Source organism: Canis aureus, chromosome 27 (genome assembly GCF_053574225.1).
Source record: "Canis aureus isolate CA01 chromosome 27, VMU_Caureus_v.1.0, whole genome shotgun sequence".
Lineage (NCBI taxonomy): Eukaryota > Metazoa > Chordata > Mammalia > Carnivora > Canidae > Canis > Canis aureus.
Genome location: NC_135637.1, coordinates 11,910,782 through 11,936,232, shown reverse-complemented (window position 1 = coordinate 11,936,232; position 25,451 = coordinate 11,910,782). Strand labels below are relative to the sequence as shown.

The window sequence follows — 25,451 nt, the reverse complement described above, 5'->3', positions numbered from 1 at the left end:
CTTGGGATCCCTGGGTGGCGCAACGGTTTAGCCTGGAGACCTGGGTCCTGGAGACCCGGGATCGAATCCCACGTCGGGCTCCCGGTGCATGGAGCCTGTTTTCCCTCTGCCTGTGTCTCTGCGCCTCTCTCTCTCTCTCTGTGACTATCATAAATAAATACAAATTTAAAAAATAAATAAATAAAAAGGTTGGCTTTGGGGGCACCTGGGCAGCTCATTTGATTAAGTGTCTGATTCTTGGTTTTGGCTCAGGTCATGATCTCTGGGTTGTGAAATTGAGTCTGCTTGGGATTCCTTTCCCTCCCCTCCCCCCGCCTCCCGTTTGCTCTCATTCACTCTCTCTCTCTAAAATAAAATAAATCTTTTACAAAAAAAGAAAGTGTGACTTTGAGTTTCTTTGCCTTCACACTATCATTTCCTTATCCTCTTTCCAGCATTTTTCACTGCTTTTTTTTAAGGCAAAACAACTGCACACAATAGTCTGGAAGTTACTGTCTCTAGATAATGAAGTATTCTGGACAGTAGGTATGAGTGTATGTATGTGTATACATTTTAATTTAATTAATTATGAAGTAATTGTTTACTAAACTAGAAGGGAATAGCTATTTTGTTTGAAATTGTGTAACATAAAATGGACCATTTATTCCTTTGGAATCCTTATTTGAGTTTTGTTAACTGCTTCAGACAGTTCCATTTAGCAGAATTTGAGTTTTGTTTATAGGTTCCACTTTCACACATTTTATTACGGGATTGAACCTTTCTTCCTTTCCACTCTTTGAGTTTCATTGCCTCAGCTTTTGAGTTAGCTGTTCTGCTTAGAGATCCTGAGTTCTTGACATAGACTCGATCTCTGCAGAATCACAAGAAGCAAGTTTCATTGTGATTAATGCAGAATGGTTGCTTTGGGGAAACTTTGCAAAGGGAATATATCACTTGCTTTTTTTTTTTTAAGATTTTATTTATTTATTCTTGAGACACACACACACAGGCAGAGACACAGGCAGAGGGATAAGCAGGCTCCCTACTGGGAGCCCAATGCGGAATTCCATCCTGCTCCGTGATCACACACTGAGCCAAAGGCAGACACTCAACCACTGAGCCACCCAGGTGTCCCTCACTTGCTTGTTAAAGCAAGAGAAACATCATAATCTATATAATTTCACCTGTAGAGAACTGAAAGGACCGTTAGTCAAAGCAAATTGTACTTTTCTGAATAACTCAACTGTTGAATTTTTTCTCCAGTAATCCTGCTTTTTGTTCCCATTGGGATAATTATTTGCAGATACAACATTTCACAGTCCTGAATCACAAGGGAGTGTTCTTAATGCCCAAATAGTTGAGGCTTTAGCAATGTTGATACAAATATGATCTGTTCTATTTGATAGAAATTGAGTTTATACTCTGATCTCATTTTTCTTTAGTTATAGAGCTTCATGTTGTGATGACTCTAGACAAATAAGGTTGGCTCTGAGAACACTATAGTATTTGAAGAAGAACCTTTTCATCTGAAAAGAAGCTCGCTGTAGCACTGCAGTAAATACCACCTAGCCAGTGCTTTATTTAGATGAATACTTGCTGCAGAAAGTTTAAAACCAGATATCTTTATCCCTCCTTTTTCAGCTCTTGTGATCCAGCCATATTCTTACTCAGTTTCTCTTCTGGAATTTCAATTCACTATCAAGTACCCATCCTAGTAGATAGATGTTTCACTGATGGAAAAACAATAGAACTGTCTTGCTTCATTAGAGTGTGAGGCTCAATCTAAAGTGCCTTGAGATCATCAAAGATGCAAGCAATAAAGCTATTACCTTTGGATACGATTTAGTATTCACAATTCTGCCAGAATCTAGTTTTGGATAAAATAAAATTGTCAATTTTATTTACTGATACATATATTAAAATTGAAACTTAATTTATTCTCTAGGTATTACTTTCTTCTGGAAAATGTTTGCTTTTTAACTAATTGTATGTCAGTCTGAAGATAATGTAGAAGGGCTTAAGAATGGCAATGATGCTCATGGCTAATGATGGAGGACAATGCTAGAGAGACACAGGCTAATGTTGGCTTAGTCTTTCAGGGTGAGCCTTTTGCAGCTACACAGTTAGGTGATTATAAGTAATTGGAAAAATGGGATTTTTAAGCTTCCACAATTTCAACTCACCAAACCTTTTTTCCTTCATCTTTTGGCATAGAACAAAGCTAGTAAATAAAATTCTGAGTTTAATAAAAAGCTAAATGATTTTTAAAGTGCAGCAAAATTTTGTTTTTAGATGATTATAACTAAGGCAAAGACAAAAGTGTGTTAATTAGAAAAATGAAAATTGGCTGTTACTTTTAGAATTTTTTTTTTTTATAAAAAGATACACTTAAATGATGGGAAACCAGAATTATCCTTTCTCCTTTTCTCTTAACTCTTCACTTTAGAAAAATAGTCTATGAGAAACTTAACCAAAATATTATGTGAAAAATTGTAATTATGTATATTTTCTGGTTATCTCCCACCTCATAAAATTGACATTTCTATGCAAATAATACACCTAACGGAATTATCTGTACTCTATAGTCTCCTGTCAGCCTTTGGCTTGACTATTTCAGATATGTAACCATTATCTTAATCTAATAATGATTTTAATTGGATTTTTGGGTCAAAGGAAACACTTAAGCTAGACGTATGCTGACAGAATGTTATTAATGGAGACATAAGATGATTACAGTGAATTAAAGGAAATAGCTTCTATATTCAGTGTAAACTCTCTCTTGGCATTCAATGTCCTCCCAGTTATTAACTCAGCCTATCTTTGCAGCCTCACCTCTTTTCACCTCTAAAAACATTATATCATTGTGCCAAACTGGATACTTCCTTAAACTCAATCAATTATCATATCTGTGATTGTAATTTGATGCCTGGGATAAGATGCAATTCACAAATGAGCTATTTGGCTAGGAATTTTCATTCCTAAGATCCCCACTTCTTGAATTTATAACTATGCTCCCTGAGCCTATCACCCACCCCTAATAGTGTCAGCACCCGACCTTTGTCAAATATCTTGCTCCGATTGCCTTCCTAGTTGCAGACTCAGAGTTCCTGACTTCATACAGAACATTTCCACAAAAATGTCCTTCTGATGCCTAAAACTGCATACCCAAGACAGAATTCAGTATTTTCCAAAGGCATTTCCACCCCTTTCCCAAATGGGGAATCATCTAATCAATACTCATTCCTGAAATCCAGAAACCTATTGATATAAAATATATTGATATCAAGTCCAGGTATCTTTCTGTATTCATTTCTTTGTATTTCCAGTGATTATTCTTTTTTTTTTTTTTTAAGATTTTATTTATTCATCAGAGAGAGAGAGAGAGGCAGAGACAGAAAGGGAGAAGCAGGCTCCATGCAGGGAGCCCAATGTGGGACTTGATCCTGGGTCTCCAGGATCATACTCTGGACTGAAGGCGGTGCTAAACCACTGAGCCACCTGGGCTGCCCTCCAGTGATTATTCTATTTTTCTTGCTACCTCTAACCTAAAAATCTCTCAGCTGATGCTTGACCTCCAAACTCTTCCCAACCCATTCTCTCCACTGCTATCAGGATTATTTTTCTAAAATACAGGTTAGAGGGCCACCTGGGTGGCTGTCGGTTGAGTGTCCAACTCTTGGTGTCTGCTGAGGTCACGATCTCCTGGGTTGTGGCCTGTGTGGGGCTCCTCTGTGTAGGGAGTCTGCTTGGGGATTCTCTCCCTCTGCCCCTTCCCCCATGTGCACGTGCGCTGTTGCTGTCTCTTTTTTCCTCTAAAATCTTAAAAAAAAATTTTTTTTTAATATTTAAGAGATAGATTGGATTATATCACTTCTACCCAGAAACCTTGATGACTTTTTATTGTCTATAGCAGTAGTGTCCAATAGAAATATACTGTAAACTACATGTGTAATTTAAATTTTCTAGTAGCTACATTTAAGAGAGTAAAATGAAACAGATGCAGTTAATTTTAATTAATATATATATTTAACCCACTATATCTATGATTTTTCAATCTAGTCAGCATAAACCTATCACTAAAATATTTTACAATTTTTTTCGTACTACATTTTGGAATCCAGTGTGTTTTACATTTAACAGCACATCTCAGTCCAAACTAGCCACATTTCTAACTCAATAGGCACATCTGTCTATTGGCTTCCATATCAGAAAGCACAAGTCTATAGCATAAAGTTTAAAATTCGGGACGCCTGGGTGGCTCAGCAGTTTGGCGCATGCCTTCGGCCCAGGGCATGATCCTGGAGTCCCAGGCTCAAGTCCCACTTTGGGCTCCCTGCATGGAGCCTGCTTCTCCCTCCACCTGTGTCTCTGCCTCTGTCTGTCTGTCTGTCTCTCTCTCTCTCTGTCTCTCATGAATAAATAAATAAAATCTTCAAAAAAAATAAAGTTTAAAATTCTTGGATCATAGGGGTGACTGGGTGGCTCAGCTGGTTAAGCACTCAACTCCTGATTTCGGCTCTATCATGATCTTGGTCCTGGGATTGAGCCCCACAGTCAGGCTCACATGCTCAGCAGGGAGTCGGCTTGAGGATTTCTCTCTCCCTTGGCCCCTCCCCTCCCCCACCCCGCCCCGCTTGTGCTCTCTCTTTCTCTCTTTTTTTTTTTCTCTCTCTTTCTCTTAAATAAATCTTTTTTAAAAAATTAAGTTCCTGGATCACAGTTTTTGGCCCTCCACAACTTCAGCATCTGTCCTGCATTTTTCAACTTCTCAGCACTTACCCAAACCCCAGCCACACCTAATTGCCCGCCATTCTTTTCCTGTTACTACTCTCCCTTGCCTGTGGAAATCTGATTTACCTTCCAGGGCCTAATCTGTATGCTTTTTCTTAAACAAAGGCTTGCTCCATTCCCACAGTGCCCCGTATAGCATTAACCATTTGTTCTTTACCCCCCTATAGCAGCATTTATGGGAGCTGTTTGTCTAGTTCCTATGTGAGTAGTCACTGCCCACTAGAGAAGATGAGCTTCTCACAGGCAGGATGTGTCTCCCTCAGTTCTCTATTCCTAGTATTTAATGTGGCCTCCATTTGCTCTTAGGGATATTCATTCTGCACTGTTTCATATCTTTGGTATCTTAAGCAGTCTCTCCTTTAACAGTTGTTTTCTTTACCTTTGAAATGTATTCTGAATGAAATTTCTCTATTTCTAAATTAATTCCACGGTTTAAAAGGTGTTCTCCTTTTATGGATAGAAGCTTTTGCTTCTGCATGAGAGGAAATACTCATTTCCTTGTAGAAATAACTGCCTAATATGAATTAGACTAGGTTTCAAATGTACCTGTGGTAGGTTATTCTGGTTTTAGCCTAATTCTAATCCCAAATAGGACTCTTCCTATTATATAACTTGTTCTTTGTAAGTAAATTATTTATGTATACTAAGGCCTTTTTCCCACAGCTTTATTGAACAGTTCATATGCTTTTTGGATCTCATTTTTCCCCTTAAAAGAGTTCACCAGTGGAGCTTTGCCGGGTATCTTTTTCCCATAGAAAAGCAAACAGGTGCTTGAAAGGTTACACTCTATTCTGGGAGAAATCTGATTAATGTTGAAGGGCTGTGTCAGGTCAGACTCTATAACCTGCTGACAGATTATTTAGTGAGTGCCAGGATCAACTCTCAACATTATCTCAGATTTTAATGGTTTTCTTGTAAAGGGCATTTGTAGATGAAACCACTTTGTATTTAAAATAAATTGTGGCTCTTAGATTAGAGACTGGTTAAAGAGAAATTCTTTCCTCAGGCAGGCAGTCATTTGAAAAGAATGAATGATTCATCAGATGGAATTGCAAGGATTATAATTGCATTCTGTATTTTAACACAAATTGTTGCATTTAAAATAATAGTGAGGGGTGCCTGACTGGCTTATTTGGTGAAGCACGCAGCTCTTGGTTGTGAGTTCCAGCCCCATGTTGGGTATAGAGATTACTTAAAAATTAAATCTTTAAAAAATAAAATAAATAAAATAATGGTGAAATTTTACCCATAATATTTCTCAAAAGAAGCGTCTATTAAACTATCTTAAATTCTCTTAAGAATTTCCAGATTTGGGGGATCCCTGTGTGCCTCAGCGGTTTAGTGCCTGACTTCGGCCCAGGACATGATCCTGGAGTCCTGGGATCGAGTCCCACAGTGGACTCCCTGCATGGAGCTTGCTTCTCCCTCTGCCTCTCTCTCTCTCTCTCTTTCTGAATAAATAAATAAATCTTTAAAAAAAAAAAAAAACAGGTTCTTTAAAATGTGTATGAAAGGTTGAATATGATGTGGGGTGGATGTTTAATGTTCAGCAAACCTTAAAAATTATAAAATTCCTAATTAATGTTTTTATTTTTTTAAGCTTTTATTTATTTATTCATGAGAAACACAAAGAGAAAAAGGCAGAGACATAAGCAGAGGGAGAAGCAGGCTCCATGCAGGAAGCCTGATGTGGAACTCCATCCCGGGACTCTGGGATCACACCCTGAGCCAAAGGCAGGTGCTCAATCATTGAGCCACCCAGGCATCCAATATTTTAATTTTAATTATAAAATCAGTACATGATCATTATAAAATTAGATGTCAAACAATGTAGAACAGTATGAGGTAAAAAGTTAAAATCTCCCCATTTGTTCACTGATCACTTTCAGTCTTTTATTTCCAAAACTACTATCAATACTTCTTATAGGTCCTTCCAGAAAGGTTCATATATAGTCATTTAAATCCTTAATAATGTATATATCTGATCTCTTAGTTCCCTCAGTTTGTTTGAATTTAGTAAACAGAAATTGATTTTAATGTTGAACAACTAGCTTAGTGTTTTGCAAGGGGTTGAATAGGAGATAGTATGATATTGACTTTTGATATCTTACTTTCTTGAACACTAGTTTCCTCTTGGTAAAGGAGTCTTGTGGAGACTCTGAACTCATCAACAGCTCTATGGACCTGTAAAATCTCTTTACCATTGCTATCCAATAGAAATACAATGTGAACCACACATGTCATTTTAAATTTCCTAGTATTTGCATTAGTTAAAAATAGAAACAGGTGAAATTAATTTTAACCTTTAGTACATTATATCCAAAATATTTTTTACTAAGTTTTCAAAATCCAATATGTATTTTATACTTTTGAGGACTTCTTAATTTGGATCAGCACCATTTCAAAGGCTCAGTAGTCCTGTTTGGTAGTGGCTGTTGTGTTTAGTGCAAGCCTGTTCAGAAAGGATAGAGATTGCCTCTGAAAGAGGAGTAAAGAGGATGGGGTATGTTTTTAATTTTTTTCTTTATTTCACAGTTACTGACCAAAATTTGAAATTAAAGTTTGCTGTGTTGGATATTCTAAATGATTGCCAGCTCTGGCTAGCTGTATTTAGTATCAGCACTTTAAAAAAAAAAATCAGTTTACATTCTTATAAAATTGAACAAAGATTAATAAGTAAATTTTTTTTAATATTTTATTTATTATTCACGAGAGACACAGAGAGAGGGGCAGAGATACCGGCAGAGGGAGAAGGAGGCTCCATGGAGGCAGCTCAGTGTAGGACTCCATCCCAGGATTCTGGGATCACGCCCTGAGCCGAAGGCAGATGCTCAACCACGGAGCCCCCCAGGCGTCCCAATAAATAATATTTCTATACAAAGATGATAATCTTGCTGAAATTGAACTCTTGGCTAGTAGGCAATGTCACCCTGTGGTAGCTCACATATTTATTCATCAACATATGAAAGATCAAATTCTAAGTAGAAAATAAGGATTAAGAGTATTAGTGTGTATAATACATTAAATTTGGGCACTTCTCATTCTGAATTTCAGGGTAAATTTAGGTACTAGCATAGTAGGAAAATTAACTGTTAAGACAGAGATAAGAATTCCTGGGAAGTCAGCAAGAGCATCCTTTTAATGTAATTTTGTTTTGTTTTGTTTTTAGGAGTTGCAGATGGTGTAGGAGGATGGAGAGACTATGGAGTTGATCCGTCTCAGTTCTCAGGGACTTTAATGCGGACATGTGAACGGTTAGTAAAAGAAGGACGATTTGTCCCGAGTAATCCCATTGGAATCCTTACTACAAGCTACTGTGAGTTGCTGCAAAATAAAGTACCTTTGCTTGGTAAGTAGATATACTATGTGTTTTCCTTTGTAAAGAAGCTCAAGAGATGGTTAACAACAAAATGAAAAAAATCACTTAGCTGCCCAGCTTTTTTTCTGAAGCTCTTTATTAAACAGAGTTTGAATGAGAAGCTGTGAGCATACCAGAATACATACTACTGCTTTGAGGAAATGTAAATAGGTATAGCCAATTTGGAATTACAGAATAAAGTTAAGTGTAAATAGATAGTATGCCCTAGCAGTTCCACTTCTAGGTTTATACCTTTAGACTAGAGAAACTTGCATATCTGTGTATTAAGATAGGTACAACTATGTTCATAGTAATATTGCTTATAACAGCAGAAAAATGGGAACAACCTAAAAAGTCCATTTATTGTAGAAAAACACATTTTGAAAGGGAAAGACTTAAAGCTGCATGCAATGCTCAGGAACATGTTATTGAGAGAAAATAGAACATTGCAGAATACCACCTAACAGACTCCATTTTCAAATTCAGAAACATAAAAAAGTAAAACCATATTGTTCAGGGATTCCAAAATATGATAAAAGAAGAAAGAAAAGTGGTTGTATAATTCAGGATAGTGGTTCTCTCCCAGGGAGGAAGAAAGAGAATGGTATCTGGTATGTAAAATTAAGTTGGAGAGTTCAAGTTGCAGATGGCACCCCAGACTGCTAGCAGGTAGCTGATAAGTCTATGAAATAACATGGCACAAAATAGATCCCCGTTAATCTTGTATTGGAAAACTTCCAAATACCCAGTGTGTGTTTATCTGGTATGCTAATGGAGCATCTTTGGCTAGGCTTCTACGTTTGTTTGTTAAATGGTTTCCTGGGAACTTAACCCAACAACTTACCCAGCCTTCTGAGCAGGCTCTCAGAAGGGTGTTATTAAGTTTCTGCTTATTGCCAGCATCTTACTAGAAGTAGCCTCCCTCCCTGTCACCATCCACATGGAAAATCAACCTCTGTTCAGTGTTAATGGTATCTCCTTGTTGTAAAATTTTGCCTTCGATTTAAATCTTTTACAAGAAGGGGTTCTTTCTATCACACTGCCATCTTCTGTCTCTGTGCTGTGACTAATCAGCTTTGTTTTCCTTCTAACTGAAGGGAAACCTTGTCTTGAGGTTTCAGTATACCGCTTTGTCTTAATCCGCTATTTTGGACATGCAATCTGGAGCTTGCCTGGCACAGTGAAACATCCTAGATTCTATTTTTAGCACCTCTCTGTCTACTTGCAATATGACTTTGGGCAAACTACTTAACCTTTGACCCCCTTGTTTCATTTGTTAAATGGAGGGATTTTTTTTTATGAAAAGGAACAACTCAAAGCTTCAGGCAATATTCAGAAACATGTTGAGGGAAAGAGGACATTGTAGAATACTATCTAATAGTCTTACATCTAACAAAGAGCCTATAGACACAGATTCTGGGTCCCAGCTCTCACATGTTCCCATGAGTTCTCTGCTGACAACCCCCTTATCCATTTACTGAAAAAGCAGTTGGAAAACACCTGTCCTAATTTTGCACTTTGAAAGCTTCCTTTTTTGCTGTGTTTCTTCCTTATCCCTCCTTCCTTTCCTGTCTACACTCATGTAGTTTGGAAATCTTAAAATAAATTTAAGGACTTACTAGAAGTTTTCTTATGCTGAATATTATAATCATTTTTTTTCTCCTAAAAGACATGTTGAAATAATCCTTCATTACTATGTTTGACATATATACACTTCTCTCACCTAACACACATACCTCTGACCTGTTTGTAACTAAAGCATTTTTTGGCAAAAACAGCCTTATTGAACCTCAGATATAATTGCAAATGATAACTTTACAAGATTAAGTTGTCTTTCTTTTAATCTGCAATTGCAAAAAAGCCTATAACACAATTCCAATATAAAGGTCAACCACATATTTCTTGAGAATCTCTTGCTGCTTTTAGATCTGGATTGACATCAGAAACCCTTAAATGGAGTTAAATCTTATGGAGCCAATATATCTTAAGAATTGAGGGGTCAATCCTAATAAGGTTCCTTCTTTCTCTGCTGCACAAAAGGTTTCACAGTTTACAAAATTAGAGCCCAGTGATAAAAATATTTTCATTTTGGGTTCCTTTCTGTATTGGTCAATGGTCTGAACATCTGACACTGTAGTTCTCAACACTTCTTTTCTTCTTTTCCTGCTTGTTCCTCTCTAAGTACATAAGGATAATGAGTTCTTCTCCCAGTATTAGGCTCTCAGGGCCTTAGCCATGTGCACACTGCAATTATTTGAAGAGGCAGAGGAGGAGTATACACTCCAAGCCTACATGATTCTGTAAGGCTGAACTTGCCTTCATTGGTGCCGCTTTGCATATTAAAGCTGTGTCATTCACAAGGACCGTTTTGACTCTAACTCAGTGGGTGACGGTGACAGCCACCGGGGTAGCAAAATGATAGCCTGAGTATGTCAGTGAGTAATAATGAATCAACACAAGTCCTTCCTGCCCCAGGATTTTCAGGGCTCTGCTACTTATCTGTCATTTTTCTTCCTCAGATTAATCCCATCAGCTTTAGAAGATCTTTTGTGTGGTGATTCTATTAATGAAAAATGATTAGAGTTTTTGTGCATTGAGTTAGGAAGGAAGGGTAATTGGTGATCTTACCTCTAACATAAGCTATGCAGCAGGTTATCTGGCACTAGTTAGTTACAGTACTGTGTTTTTCTCTGATGTTTGATGGGTAGAGACTAGATAGCTTAGCATTAGGCTATCAGGTTAGATAACAAGAAAATGGAATTTCTGAATGTTGTGATGAGATAAATGCTTAAATTTAAGTGTTTTTATATTTTACACATTTTCATCAAGGAAAATTAATAACAAATTTTCCATAATTCTATTAAGACGACTACTAATATTTTAGTGATTATGCTCCCTGATTTTTCTTTCATGTATGTTTGTGCATAGAATAATGGTAATGGGGGACTCCTGGGTGACTTAGCAGTTGAGCATCTGTGTTTGGCTCAGGGCGTGATCCCGGGGTGCTAGGAACGAGTCCCACATCAGGTTTCCCGCAGAGAGCCTGCTTCTCCCTCTGCCTATGTCTCTGCCTCTCTTTGTGTGTCTCTCATGAATGAATCAATAAAATCTTAAAAAATAATAATAATGGTAATAGGAATTGTGAAACTGTGCTTACAGCAGGCCCCGTGAGGTAGGTTCTTTTGCTTTTATTTCCTATTTTGTTGGAAAGAAACTGAGCCCTAGAAAGAATAAGTGACTTGCCCACCGTCACACAGCTAGAAAACGACGGAGCCCTGGGATTTAACACAGCTGGTTCCACAGCCTGTTTCTTTTGTTTTGCTTTTAACAGTCATCTTAACGATTTAGCTTTTGCCTACTGTTGGTTTATTTTTTTAATTACATTAAATTTTACTTTTTTTGATGTACAGTTTAAGTTGATAATACTTTTTATTTAAGAAAACTTTAATACTATCTTGATGTCTACTTGTTTCACTTATCTTCCATTTTCAAGTATATTTCTCTAACAATTTTAGTGGCTACCAAATAGCTAACACTTATTATGTGTTGCAAGTGTTTAATATGATTTAACTAATTTTATCCTGACAAACAACACTAAGAGCTAGTTTTACATTCTCCCTATTTTGTAAATGAGGAAACAGGTGCAAAGAGGTTAAGTAATTTGCCCCAGGTCACACAGCTAGTAAGTTAACAGAGCCAGCATTCAGATGCAGGCAGGCTGACTCGAGTCTATACTCCCAAGTATTATATGATAGCGTATAACCTTCTATTTCATGGATGTACTATAATTTATTTAACCAGTCCCTTAATTTTAGATGTTGAGGTTGTTTTCAGTTCTTCTTGATCTTAAACAGTGTTTTTGTACTAATTTTGTTTACATCTCTAGTTGTTTCTTAGGAATTGCTAAATCAGAGGATATGCACTTTTTTCAAAGTTATGCTGCCCTTTAGAAGGCTGTGTAGTTTTATTCTCTTGCCATCATGGAATAAGAGCATGTTCCGTGGACTCTTGCCAACACCATGCAGTACCCTTTTTTGGCTTTTGTTAAACTAACAGGCAAAATGGCTACTAGTATGATGATGATTTTTTTCATATACTTACCATTTACATTTACTTCTTGGTGAACTGTTTATTTTTCTACTTTGCCATTTTTTCTGTAGGTGTAAGTTTAAATTTTAGTACTTGAAAGCAGTCTTACTAGTTGTACATCAGCTTTTCAGTCTTGGGAAGGTCATGTGAGCTGTGGGCTACAAAGGTACACAGAAGCTTTTTGCTTTCTGCTTAGAATGTGGTCTCTTCCCTCTGAACATCAGTAGTTTCTATAAAGTGAACAGGATGATTCCATAGGCTACTTGGGAAAATTGGTCTTGTCACTTCATAGTGAGTCTCCAGTGAAGTTTCTTCATGACCTCAACAGATGGAAATTTGGTTAAAAATTGTAGTTATATCCCTGTCTTAAATTTTAGTGAATTTTGCAGAGAAGCCTTCCTGCCAGTGACTAATGAGAAATGTCAGGAAAACATAACATTCTTATTCTGGCATTTAAGTATTAAAACTTAATATCTCCACAACATGCTTTTGAGCATTTGGCATAGATTATAGAACTACTGAAATGAAATAGTATGATTAAATACCAGCCATTTTTATTTGTTTTCTATGTTTCCAAATGGAGGAATTCAGACTTCAGAGGCTTGCATACTATATATAATATAAATAAATCCCTTTTTCTTACCCCATCGTGTTGACCCTGATCAGGTTACTGTTGCTATTTGTTGGAGATAGAAGCATGACTAAGACAGGCAAAGAAGGTTCCAATGTGGCATGTTGCTTTTTGAGATGATGGAATCAAAATGTGGATGCAAAGATAGCCTAGGAAGAGAAAATAAATGGAGATCATTTTTGTTTCTAGGTAGCAGTACTGCCTGCATCGTGGTGCTGGACAGAACTAGCCACCGCTTACACACAGCAAACCTGGGTGATTCAGGCTTTCTGGTTGTCAGGGGTGGTGAAGTTGTGCACCGATCAGATGAGCAGCAGCATTACTTCAACACTCCATTCCAGCTCTCAATTGCACCACCTGAAGCCGAAGGAGTCGTCCTGAGTGACAGGTAATCTCCCCTGTTGGTCATTAAGGGTGAGCAGGGCATGGCTCATCTGCATTCTCCTCCCATCCCTCTTAACTACAGTGGAGATGGGCATTTTTGTCATGTGAGATAAGAAGGCACAACGAGAATACTCTCACCAAAAGGACCTTTTAGTTTGACTTTGAAAGATATTTTGCTGGCTACTACAGCCAAGTTGAATTCAAATAAACACCCAATAATTTGACAAGACTGAAAATCTCTTCAAGCTTACAGAATATCAGTTTTTCGTACCAAAACCAACATATGGTTGTATTTGTTAAATTGTGCTGGAGAAATGAGTCATTGTCCATGCATGCCACTGCCTGTACGATATTTTGCATATGTTATTAGGGAAGAGTTCAAATAGACATCTGCTTTATTTATCAGAATAACTTCCTGATTCTCAGGGCCTCCTATTATATGCATCACATAGAACTTTTAAATTGTCAAGACATTTTCAAGACAATAACTACTCTTTTGAATCAACTTTTACAGTTTATCTTTTCTAAGATGAGAGTACAGAGTAAAGCTAAGACAGCCTCCTATTCCTCTGCCTTTAACAACTTTATAGGACCTGGCACAAACCTTGCCGTGATTCATAAATGTTGCTAAATGGGTAATGAACCTTGTGTAAAAATAGAAGTAGTCTTGCAAGTGCCTACTGTCTCTACCTAATAGTTCTTTTTTTTTTTAAGATTTTATTTATTTATTTATTTATTTATTTATTTATTTATTTATTTATTCATGAGAGACACAGAAAGAGAGAGAGACAGAGACCTAGGCAGAGGGAGAAGCAGGCTCCATGCAAGGAGCCCAATATGGGGCTTGATCCCGGATCCTGGGATCACACCCTGAGCCAAAGGCAGAGGCTCAACCACTGAGCCACCCAGGTGCCCAACGATAGACTTTTGATGGACAATCCTGAATACCTAATTATATAATACTTATTCCAAATTTAAAAACGGCAGTGGCAACTGCCATTTTATCTTAGTTTGCACTCAAGATCTGGCTTAATAAGAACTATCAAGTTGAGGGACGTGGCTTAGTGGTTGAGCATCTGCCTTTGGCTCAGGTCATGATCCCGGAGTCCCCAGATCAAGCCCCGCATCAGGGTCCCAGCACGGAGCCTGCTTCTCCCTCTGCCTATGTCTCTGCCTTTCTCTGTATCCCTCATGAATAAATAAATAAAATCTTTAAAAAGAAAGAAAGAGAAAGACAGACAATTGCTGACTCTTAGAGAGAAGGAAGCATTTTTTTTTATGTCAGGTTAGGGTAGGTTACCATAACTGGAGGAATATTTCACTATAGGCCCTTCTTCAGTTGGCTGTAATATATATTCATATTAGCCATATTGGAATGAGGAGAAAGCAAAACCCCAAGGGCTTGGTGGATACCAGGTTCAACTAACAGTTACAGAGAGTAGTGTTTTAATTTTCCCTTATTTGATTCTTGTTGTTTGGCTTCTGAGTGCTAGAGCTGCCCTGCCATATCTCACACACTATCTTTGGGACCATCTGATTAGGGTAGTACTCTGCCTGGCCTGCCAGTGAGGTGGAGGTTGCTTCCCTGGAACCCACAGACAGCTTGTGAGCATGTGACTTCAGCTCGTGTTTCAGTGCAGTCAAAAGTTTCCAGCGGCACAGTATGTTCAATCAAAATGGGCAAAACTGCAGCTGGCGGAACACCAAGCTCATGGGTGGGAGTGTTGGGAGAAGAGGACAGACTGTCCAATGGTAGCGAGCCTCGGCAGGCGGGATAGCAGAGGACACTCCTAGGGAAGAAAAACCTCAGCATAAAATAGAACTTCGCTGCCAACCTGGTCATTAATCTAAACTGCTAGAATCTGATTTGTTTCCAAAGTCTGAGCAACTGGGAAGTATCTTGTATTGTTTTTCTTTATTCCACAGAAGAAATCGACCTGGTTTCCATCAGCTTTACAGTCTTTTTCCTCTGCTGCAAGATAGCATTTACATCCTATTTTACCTAGTTCCTCTTATCTAGAAAATATAATTTTAACCTTAATTTACATGTTTTCCTTTAGTAACTGTGTTTACAAAGTGGTTGTGGTAGAAATGTGTGAGTGAAAGTTCCTTGCCAAAGCCCATCACAGAACTTTTAAACGCTACTTCTTTCCTCAGTCAAGAGAGGGTGAGCCAAAAATTTTCTGTGTACTTTGTGTAGATCTCTCGTAGGCATTGGTGGGTTGTCTGTTTTTATGTTTACTCTTCACATATTTTATAACATGTCAGTTACATAAGTTTTGAGGTCTTCCTGTCAAGTTTAGGGTACTTTGGTTCTGGCTCCTCCTTTCTGGGTCAGTGTGTAAATTTTTTCTTTGCACTTGTTGCCTAATTATAGGTTGAGGCAGACTTAGATATTTCAACTTTCCCTCACCTTGGAGGCTTGGATTCAGTGAAGCTAGCCTTTGGAAATGGCTGAGAACCAGCCTTTGAGAGGGCCATTAACCCTTTGAATATACAATCTTTTCTCTTCTCCCCACCTGGTGTCCCTTCCCTACCCCCCAGTTCTGGTATCTGCTTTCATCAGGTGTTAGAGAAAACAAATCTCCCATCTATCTTTTTTAAAGTTTTATACAAAAAGATGTAGTGAAAAACCTACCTCCTATCTCATCCCCAGCAACACAGTTTCTCTCAGAGACAGCCAATCTATTTCTTGCATCATTCCAGAATTATTCTCTGCATATAGAAGCATCTGTATTTATGGATCTTCCCCTGACACACACACACACACACACACACACACACACACACACACACAGTTCCTTTCTTCATTAACAATATATTAAGGAGGTTCCCCTCCCACACAATTTGGAGGGTTATTTACTTTGTTTTCTTCCTTTATTAGATATTTCTTCAAGATCTACTATGTGCCACGCACACTAATAATTAAATACTTATGTGTGGTGAGCATTCTTTAAGCCCTGAGAGACCAGTCCTTATTCTGCCTTACTAGTCCACACTAGTAATAATACACTTGTGATAATACTGGTAATTACTAGTATATAGTAAGAAATACAGTGTAGGTATTTCATGTGAATTCTTACAGTATCTGTATTTGCAGGCTCTTTTCCAGAGTGCTCTATTGTTCCACTATGCTGCAGCCTCCTGAGAGCTAGAGTCAAGCCTGAAGGGAAACTGATGAGTAGAAAAATGAATAAGAGAGGATGGAATTTGGCTGTAAAGAATTAGGAAATAAAGACTCATTTCTACTAGGACTTTAGAGGCGTGTTAGAAAAGAACCCTTCCTTCTTTTAAGCCATATGTGACTAATCATCAAACTCAGTTTTACTTAGTAGTTTTAGTTAAGCTTTTGAAATATTTATATCAGATTCTTCAATTAATTTTTTTCAAGGTTAGGAATTTCAAAATGACTAGTTTTTATTATTGATTCTGTTATTATAAATTGCCCTTTTTTAAAGCCTCATTACATTGTAACCTAGTGCCTGTTGAAAACTTTGAACCTTATCTCTGAAGGCCTCTCGTAACTTTGCCCCTATCCTGTCCTTGTCACAGCCCGGATGCTGCTGATAGCACATCTTTTGATGTCCAGTTAGGAGACATTATCCTGACAGCAACAGATGGACTTTTTGACAACATGCCTGATTATATGATTCTCCAGGAGCTAAAAAAATTAAAGGTAATTAACTCAAAGGTTGGTTCATGGAAACAGTGGCCCTCTCTGGGCAGCTAGGTTTTATTGGTTTAATTGTATTATCTCTTTTTGTAGTTTTGGACAAGACCGTTTTGAGAATTTAGGAAAATAATGGTTCTGGTCATTCAAGCAATTGTAAATGGAAATATTCATAATTGGAGAACTTGAGGGAAAAAGAGATTTCTCCCCCATACCTATAGTAAAGTGGTAAAGGTAGGAAAGGCCAGATGAGAAATTTCTTGTATTTTTTTTTAAGATTTAATTTATTTATTCATGAGAGAGACCCAGAGAGAGAGAGAGGCAGAGACACAGGCAGAGGGAGAAGCAGGCTCCACGCAGAGAGCCTGATGTGGGACTTGATCTGGGGTCTCCAGGATCATGCCCTGGGCTGCAGGCGGCGCTAAACCGCTGCGCCATCGGGGCTGCCCAATTTCTTGTATTTTTAATGGTATTGGCTCCTGATTGTCTTTTTCTCCTCTCATTCTTTAACAAACCCAGCAGGTGTTGAGGTTGGGAAAGACAGGAAATCGCCATACCAGAGCCAGCCAAGGGCAGCAGGCAGCTAGGGGCCTTGATATGATCTGAACTGTCACCAGTAATGAAACAGTTTAGACTTGGCCCATACAGAGAGTGGAAGGAAGTGAAAACCAGTTTTTCCATATTTTCCTGGCTTTGTAAGAGTACAAACTCTAGGGGAAATAAGTGTTTTCCTATGTTCTTACCACTAAGCAGTGTGACTTTAAGTTTTTAAAATTGTTAAGCAGTGTTTTCCTCACCTTTAAAATGGGGGTTACCACAGGTCCACTTTATAGGGTTGTGCTGAGGGTTAATTAAGACTGCATACGAAATCCTCAGAGTCGTGCCTCATCTGCGGAATGCAGTAAAAGGTCAGGTGCTTACATGGTGCTGATACTGTGCTCTGTGTGGTGATGGGGTGGTAAGTAGAAGTATCACATTCCCTCCCCATATGGAGCTTATATTTCTAGGGGAGGGAGACAGAAAATACAGAGAAAGAAATATATGGTGAATGTTGGTAGTAAATAAGAAAAATAAAGCAGGGTAATGGAACAGAGAATAAAGAGGGCTGCTATTTTAGAAATTGGGCAGGGAAGACTTTTTGAGGAGGTGACATTGAAGCAGGGGCCTTTTATTATTTATACTGAAACTATCCCAAATCTTAGAATGTTAGAGCTAAAATGGACCTTGTTTCCCATCCCCATTTTACAGATGAGAAAGTTGAAGCAGCAAGCATAAGGGTATGACTCAAGATTACACAGCTAAACAAGAATCTTTCATCATGATATAAAATTCTAAAGGTATTTTCGGTAGGACAACTGGCAGCTCTTACTCAAAGAGCAAATTATGGTTGGCCAGGGTTGCATTCCTAAACAAGGAAACTTTTGAGGTCATCCCTAAAGTGCTATCAAAATCCACCTTTTCAGTCCCATCCAATTTTAGCAAGAATACCTTAAGAATTCCAAGTGGGGAAAAAAGCAAAAATGAAAATCCAGACTTTAGGACCCAAGGCCATCCTAGCAAAGGGTGACATCCGATTGACATCTTGTGCAGGCAGCACTCACTTGTGGTCTTGTTCATTTTACTGAATATGTAATGTTGTAATGTCTTCTCTAACTATAATATAACTTAAATGGTGGAAATTGTGGTTAGATAAATGTTACTGTCTCAAAAAGTGATATCTGCAAGAAGTATACTTACACGCAGAAATCATATGAGGCATTTTGGTAAAAATAACTCCTTCATCCTTTCATCTTAGAATTCCAATTATGAAAGTATACAACAGACGGCAAGAAGCATTGCTGAGCAAGCCCATGAGCTGGCCTATGACCCAAATTATATGTCACCTTTTGCACAATTTGCATGTGACAACGGATTGAATGTGAGAGGTAAGCATTCCTTAGGAAGGTTATAGGGACTAACTGGGGACATAGTAGGATGGGAGCATTCTGGGCTCTGTGGTGCAGTAAACTAGCATACTGGGGTGAGACGGTGACGTGTCCTGTTCCAGCTGTGAACCCATAGCTTTGAGCAAGGTCAGCAGGCCCTAACACTGGAGGATTAGAATAAGTGCATGTCACCATGTCTTCCCCACAGAGGATGCCCTCCAGAACTGAACTTCATTGGCTGTAGAAGCAGGTGGAACCTGAAGCCCTTTATTGCCAGCACTGCACTGCCTGGACCTGAGCCCAGAAGGCCTCCAAGTCCGCCTAGAGGCCCTGGACATTCCTAACAGTTTAACATTCTGCCCTTCACGGGTCTGACATTTCACTTCTCCCTTCCTCTGGCTTTGTGGGACTCGTTGACAATATTTGCCTGCCAAATTACCACAGCAGATTTTGAAGAGGGAAGCAATGTTAAACTGTCCTTGCCTAAGTCCTCCTCTCTACTGAATGATACGTAACTTTGGGAGCAGGCCAGTAGCTCAGTCTTAGAGCTGGGATGACATGTTGGTGCTATCATATCAGAACTCATGGAGTTGGTCAGTTTCTTGCTGATACAATATTATGACATGTAAAGCATTTCTTAGCCCTCCAGGAAGTACTAAAATAGAAAAAAGCACATGCCATAGCTGTTTGGCAGATTAGAATACAAGACTATTCCTAGTTTCAAAACATTAGATATGTTTGTCCAAATTAGGATTGTCAGTAGAAGCATGTAACTTTCTCGTCAGGCAGAATTTATCTTAACCAGATTTTGTCTCTACTGTGATTGCTATAAACAGAGGATATGGTGGCCATTTTAATGGAGCGCCTGTTGTAAAGAAGCAGTGAAGATTTTTTTAGACTTCATATAATTAAGTTACATGTAATTTTTTTAAACTATTTCACTTTATCAAATATGTTTTTTCTACTAGAGATCAAACCAAACCTCTCTGAATCGCAAGCATTTGTCCTCTTAGTACTTTTTTAGGCTTACATTTTTAATTGACTTTTCCTTTTAAGATGTACGAAGACATTGTCATTTTCATTTTCATTTTCATTTTAGGTGGAAAGCCAGATGACATCACTGTCCTTCTTTCAATAGTGGCTGAGTATACAGACTGACTTGCCTTAGTGTCAGCTCTGGCCTTCCTTTCATCTTCCCAAATTCTCCCCTGCCATGTGTGCTGATCCTGCTGGCAGGACCATGTTTCTTTGCCACTGATCTCAATGGCCAGTGATGTAAAGCCTTTGCTTGTCTTTTTGAGACATGGTTGAGATCTTCGTGGAGAACCACTACTGTCATTCACTAGCTCATATCTGCCAGCCATTTTGAAGAAAAGCAAGATTTGAAGATCGACCTTCACTTCTTACCATCCTTTTTCATGATGGGATGGAGGTTTTCAACACCAACATGGCTATTATGTTTCAAAAATGGTTTAAGTATTGAAAATGAGTGATGTTGGTAAAGTGAATTCAAAATTATAATGCGTAAAAGGAATTTTAAAAGTCTAACACAAATTGTATGTTATGGTACATCTACTAGAAACATACATTTACATTATCATCAAAAGAAATGTTAAACGTGTACTATACATACAGTCTTTGTTATGATGATTGGGTGTGGCTTTATGTTTTCATTATAAACTCCTATTTTTCAGGGGCTTATAAGTCTGCTCTAAAACCTTGCTCTGGATTATGAAATCTTCATCCTAGGAGCTTTTTTGTTACAAATCAGAAGAAAAATTCAGTTTAATTTTGTTGATGCAAATGGTTTTTGGTTTTTAAAATATGCCTAATTGTGCTCCTGATGAGGAAAGTTTTGGCAGTTTATTGATTAGTCCAAATCACAGGCTGATGGCCTGATCTGCTGGAGGGGTTGGGGAGACTCCCTGCCAAATTTTTTCAGTGGAAATATTAAGATCATAAAACTCCTCAAAGCCAAGAAATGTAATGTTATGGCTGAAATTCCCCCCAGCTGTCTGATACAATAACCCTGTGCAGGAGCCCTCTCCCTACAGGCCTAATAGAGAACAGACAGCTGTAACTGAATTTTGTTGGGTTTTGATGGTCCTGCTACTGCTAGTCTCACTCTCAGACTTTTCATTACTAGCCTTGCTATCCGTAGAGCATGCACCAAATTCAGGGAGTCCGTATGGAAAGAGCACCGTGGGCAGTGGCAACAGCACAGGAGTTCACAAAGAAAACTCCTAGGGATGATCTGACATTTGCATTGCCCTACACAGAAATTTAGGGGTTTCTGAATCAAGCTTAATGTTTACAGTTTCCGAATAGCCATCTTGCAGTGTATAGTTTCCTTATAAAACTACCCCGCATTCAGTTCTCCCTTTATCTGCAAGCTCAAACTTATTTTTAAGGTTTGTGTACAAGTCGACTGCTGTAAAGATATATATTTTTGGGTCAGTTTTTTTTTCCTTCATTAACTTGGTGGTAGAAAAAATATATACTTAGAAATCCTTAAATTAAAGCCATGTTTTATATATAAGTCAGGTAACATTGATGTATAGATGAGAATGCAATTAAACCTGATGAGGATCTACTGGAGGAGAATACAGAAAGTGTCTTTCTCTCAAGGAGATACTTATTCCCTGGTTTATTGCATTAAAACTTATGTTTGAGGTTACCTCAACTTGTTTTAAAAGATTTTGTTTTGTGAACTTGTACTGTATATTTGAGTAACTGTCAAGCTTTTGTTTTATTTAAAATTGTTTAACATGTACCATGTACATGTCATTACTATATTTCAATGCATCATGCTTGTAACAGGCATTTCATTTATAATAAGAATGAGTTATTCATTTGTAAGCTGTTCAGTAATTTATCTACTATTCCTAAATTGGCATAATGTTAGATATCTATTTTGAATCACCTTTAATTACATGTCAGAATGCCTTAACTACCCTAACTTGACAAAACAGAATTCTTTGGTAGAGAAAATAGCGGACAGGGAGGGGAGGGACGGGTGGAGGGAGACTCCATTTAAATAATGAGTACCCATCGTGCTATGATAAAACATGGAAGCGTGAGTGGCAAGTGGCGGGGTATTTATTTTGCACAAACTGTTGCAGTCTCTGTGTATTTAAAAAGTAAAGAAAGTTGCATCCAGAAGGGTTTTGTTGAAAGGAATACATTTATATTTGGGCTGGCAATTTCAGTTCTTTTGTTTGGGTTTTTAATTATATCTGGTCAGAGGTACGTCGCCTTATGATCTGGATCTATTTTGCATTAATTTTCCAATGCTTACATTTAATTCCTTGTAAGAGCAATGCTGGTCAAGTCACTGGCTTTTTTCTGCTCTTATTAACCCATCAAACAGTCTTTATAACGCTAGATTGGTGGTCTTTTACACAACTCATTTAATCAATTCAGTTATTTGTTTTTTTGGCTTTTTTGAGAAATGACCATTAGAAATCAACAATGTGTTTGTGTCAGTGATATTGGAAACAGTGGGACAAGAACTGAGTTTCACAATGGAACTGACTTTGGACCTGGCCCATAGATTAGTGACACAAAATACTTTCTCTATTTTCTTTTTGCCCTGTCCTTTGTATTTTATGCACTTAATTTTATGACCGCCAGGGTGGGTTGGGGGTGGGAGGGGTGATGATCAGTTGGAGTGCTGCTTACAAGTAACTCTCCTTCCACTCCCAGAAGTCAGAGACTCTGCTGGACCCATACTGGAATATTCCAGGTCACAGAATCCAAGTCTCTGTGGGGTGTGACTGAGATATACCACTTGGTGGGTCTGATTCTGAACTTAATGTGTGTTAATTGTATTTTAAATCAAGCAGTATAAAATGCATACACATTTGCCTCATGTACTGGACTTTTATAACAAAAGAGAATTTGGATTTCTAACTTACAAATGGCAAATTATTTATCCCTCTCTGGATGCACCAAAGACCAGTAAAAGTTTATAGCTTTTCCATCTATATTTATAAAGCAATACTGTATTATAAAAATCAATATTTTTATCACATGCTTGAAATTTTTATTTTATTCTGTTTTAAAATGTGCACTCTAAACATATCAGAACCTTATTTCTTCCTGTGAATTTAAGCTGCCTGCGCACAAAAAATTTACTGAATGGATAATACAGTAGAGTCTATAGGCTCTTAAAAAACTGAAAGAAGAAATGGGGGTGGGGGAAACCAGTTATTTGTCCTGAATTACTGTACTGGCTTGACATGGTTGATAGGTACTAAATCACAAAAGAATCCATTCCAGGTATGCATGTCTGGGGGGTGGGGGTGGGCTGTGTCTAGAGTAGAAACTACATTTCAAGCTTTGCATGATGGGAGAGTGTGTCTCCTCTCCTATCAGCTGCATTTGTTCTGGCTAGAACAGTAGCCTTCAGTACCACCAACCTACCACATCGAGTAACAAGGCAGGAATTGTGGGAATTCACTGAGTCAGTTTTCAGCATTTTGGAGATTGTAAACAAGATTGGCTAGAACTGTAAATGTTTGTACTTTCGAATAAGTTCATGGTTCCTTGTCACCTTATACCAGCGCTCTTTGGTAGAAGCTACAGCATCCAATTTCCCTGGAAAAAAATCACATTTCTCAATATATAAATGTTAATTTAATTTATATGTATACATATATGTAAATCTGCTTATAAAATTGAAAATATGAAGCAGAAAGCATTTGGATTCTATTTGTTTACAAATATTCTTTGCAAAATTGAACTTCTCAACTAAAAATCAACAGTGTCCATGTCAAAATTTTAAGTTAGCAGGTAGTTTGTGGCAAAGATGGCTAAATATTGAAGCAAATTTGAATTTGTGTATACTAATGAGCTGCTTTTTTCTGTTGAGACTATCATTATTTGTCTTACCCAAGAGGCAATGACCTGAATTGGATGTCTGAAATATAACTTATGCAGGAATAGTTCTGTAAATACATTTAAATAAACTGTAAAGATATTTAATAAATATAGTATTTATACTAATCTGTGTAACTCCTCTTAATTTGAACCGTAACTAAGACACCAGCCCTAGACATTCTGTTGGGTCTCTGTCACGTCCTCATTTCCAAGCCTCTTATCATTCTAACAGGGACTCCTTACTTCGTAGCTATCATTTTCTGTCTTATTAGTTTATCCCCCTTAGCTCTTTTTCACCAGCTGGTTTACTACATCAGTTTAGTTGCCCCCAAAATTCCATCAAAATGGACTGATTATTGAATGTAAAATATAGATGTTTTCCCAATTGATAAGGATTTTGCATCTCAAATGGTAAGGAATGAAGCCACAAAAAAACTGATGTCATTTAAACTTAACATTCTGTATGTAAATTCTAAAACCCAAATTCTATGCCATTTAATACTGTAACTATCTTTTCCAGACTGATGTTGCATCCAGGCAATTACTGATGATGATGCCTTCACAACCTACATACACCCCTCTGCCCTTTTCAGTGAGAACCAGAAACTTCATCCTCTGCAAGGAGACCTGTAGTTACCCGGGTATACATGCTCTCCTTGTCGTCATCTGCGTTTTCAGGAATACGTGAAATTCAGTGTTAATCATCAGTGTAAGCATAAGATATGTAAATCTTTAGCCTACAGTATGGAAGGACTTGAAATTATGTGGGCATTGCCAATTTCCACAAAAAGCTCAGTGAAAGCCCATTTTCATTCATTGAGGAACATTTTGAGACAAACTTGAGTTTTTATTAGGTTATTGTGGGTAGCTCTGACTCAGTACTAAGCTACAAGAGCCAAATTCATTCTGATTTTAGTTAGAACTCTGTTCACAGTTCTAAAGTTTACTAATTCACTCAGCCACCTTTGTGTATGAATTCCTCACAAAATGTAAAGTACAACTGCTTGCCAGTTAACATTTTCTTTATTGGTTTCACATAAACTTCATAGAAAGATGTTACAGAAGTCAGGAGTTTGTCAGGTTATAACTGACTATAAACAGGTTTGGGGGAGGGAGAGTCATGCATCATATTATGTAACAATGGTTTGTGCCAGATTTTTTAATCTGTTCAGGTGAGAAGCTAATTCTTTTTTTTTTTTTTTTAAGATTTTATTTTTTATTCATGAGAGACACAGAGAGAGAGGCAGAGACACAGGCAGAGGGAGAAGCAGGCTCCACACAGGGAGCCTGATGTGGGACTCAATCCTGCGACTCCAGGATCTCGCCCTGGGCTGAAGGCAGGCGCTAAATCTGAGCCACCCAGGGATCCCCAAGAAGCTAATTCTTAAAGGGGCAAGGAACAGAAACATTCATCATCTGTCTCATTTTACTCCAAACCTAGGCTCTCAAAAGTGGAGGTTGCTGCTCTATGTCAGATAATACAGAAATAATTTTTTGGCATCAATTCCATTAAATTATTTTCTGCATCACACTGTGAAATATAAGAATCATATGAAAATCAGAACCATTTAAGGCTAGAAAATAAAATTTTACAATATATAAAAAGACTCCAAAATGAGGGGGGATAGCTAATATTTTTATTCTTGACCTTTTTTTCCCAGGGATTATTTTACTTAAAATCTTAACAAAATAGGGCAGCCTGGGTGGCTCAGCGGTTTAGTGCCGCCTTCAGCCCAGGGCCTG

The 25,451-nt window shown here is 37.9% G+C and overlaps 1 protein-coding gene across 2 annotated transcripts in view; it reads left to right on the top strand.

The window, feature by feature from the left end:
- PPTC7 (protein phosphatase targeting COQ7) overlaps window positions 1–23,834 on the top strand; it is a 38,214-nt gene extending 14,380 nt beyond the window's left edge. Inside the window, exons 2-6 of one of the 2 annotated variants that reach the window (XR_013366507.1) lie at window positions 7,940–8,119; window positions 13,038–13,236; window positions 16,785–16,908; window positions 18,151–18,239; window positions 18,698–18,829. Coding sequence is in view for 1 of the 2 variants with exons in the window: in XM_077875588.1 (XP_077731714.1) it covers window positions 7,940–8,119; window positions 13,038–13,236; window positions 16,785–16,908; window positions 18,698–18,827; window positions 19,927–19,985 (692 nt within the window). In the remaining variant the exon portion in view is untranslated. Of the gene's footprint in view, window positions 1–7,939; window positions 8,120–13,037; window positions 13,237–16,784; window positions 16,909–18,150; window positions 18,240–18,697; window positions 18,830–19,926 lie in introns of those variants that run through there. The other variant, XM_077875588.1, reaches the window with a different exon arrangement.
- Window positions 23,835–25,451: the final 1,617 nt, after the last annotated feature.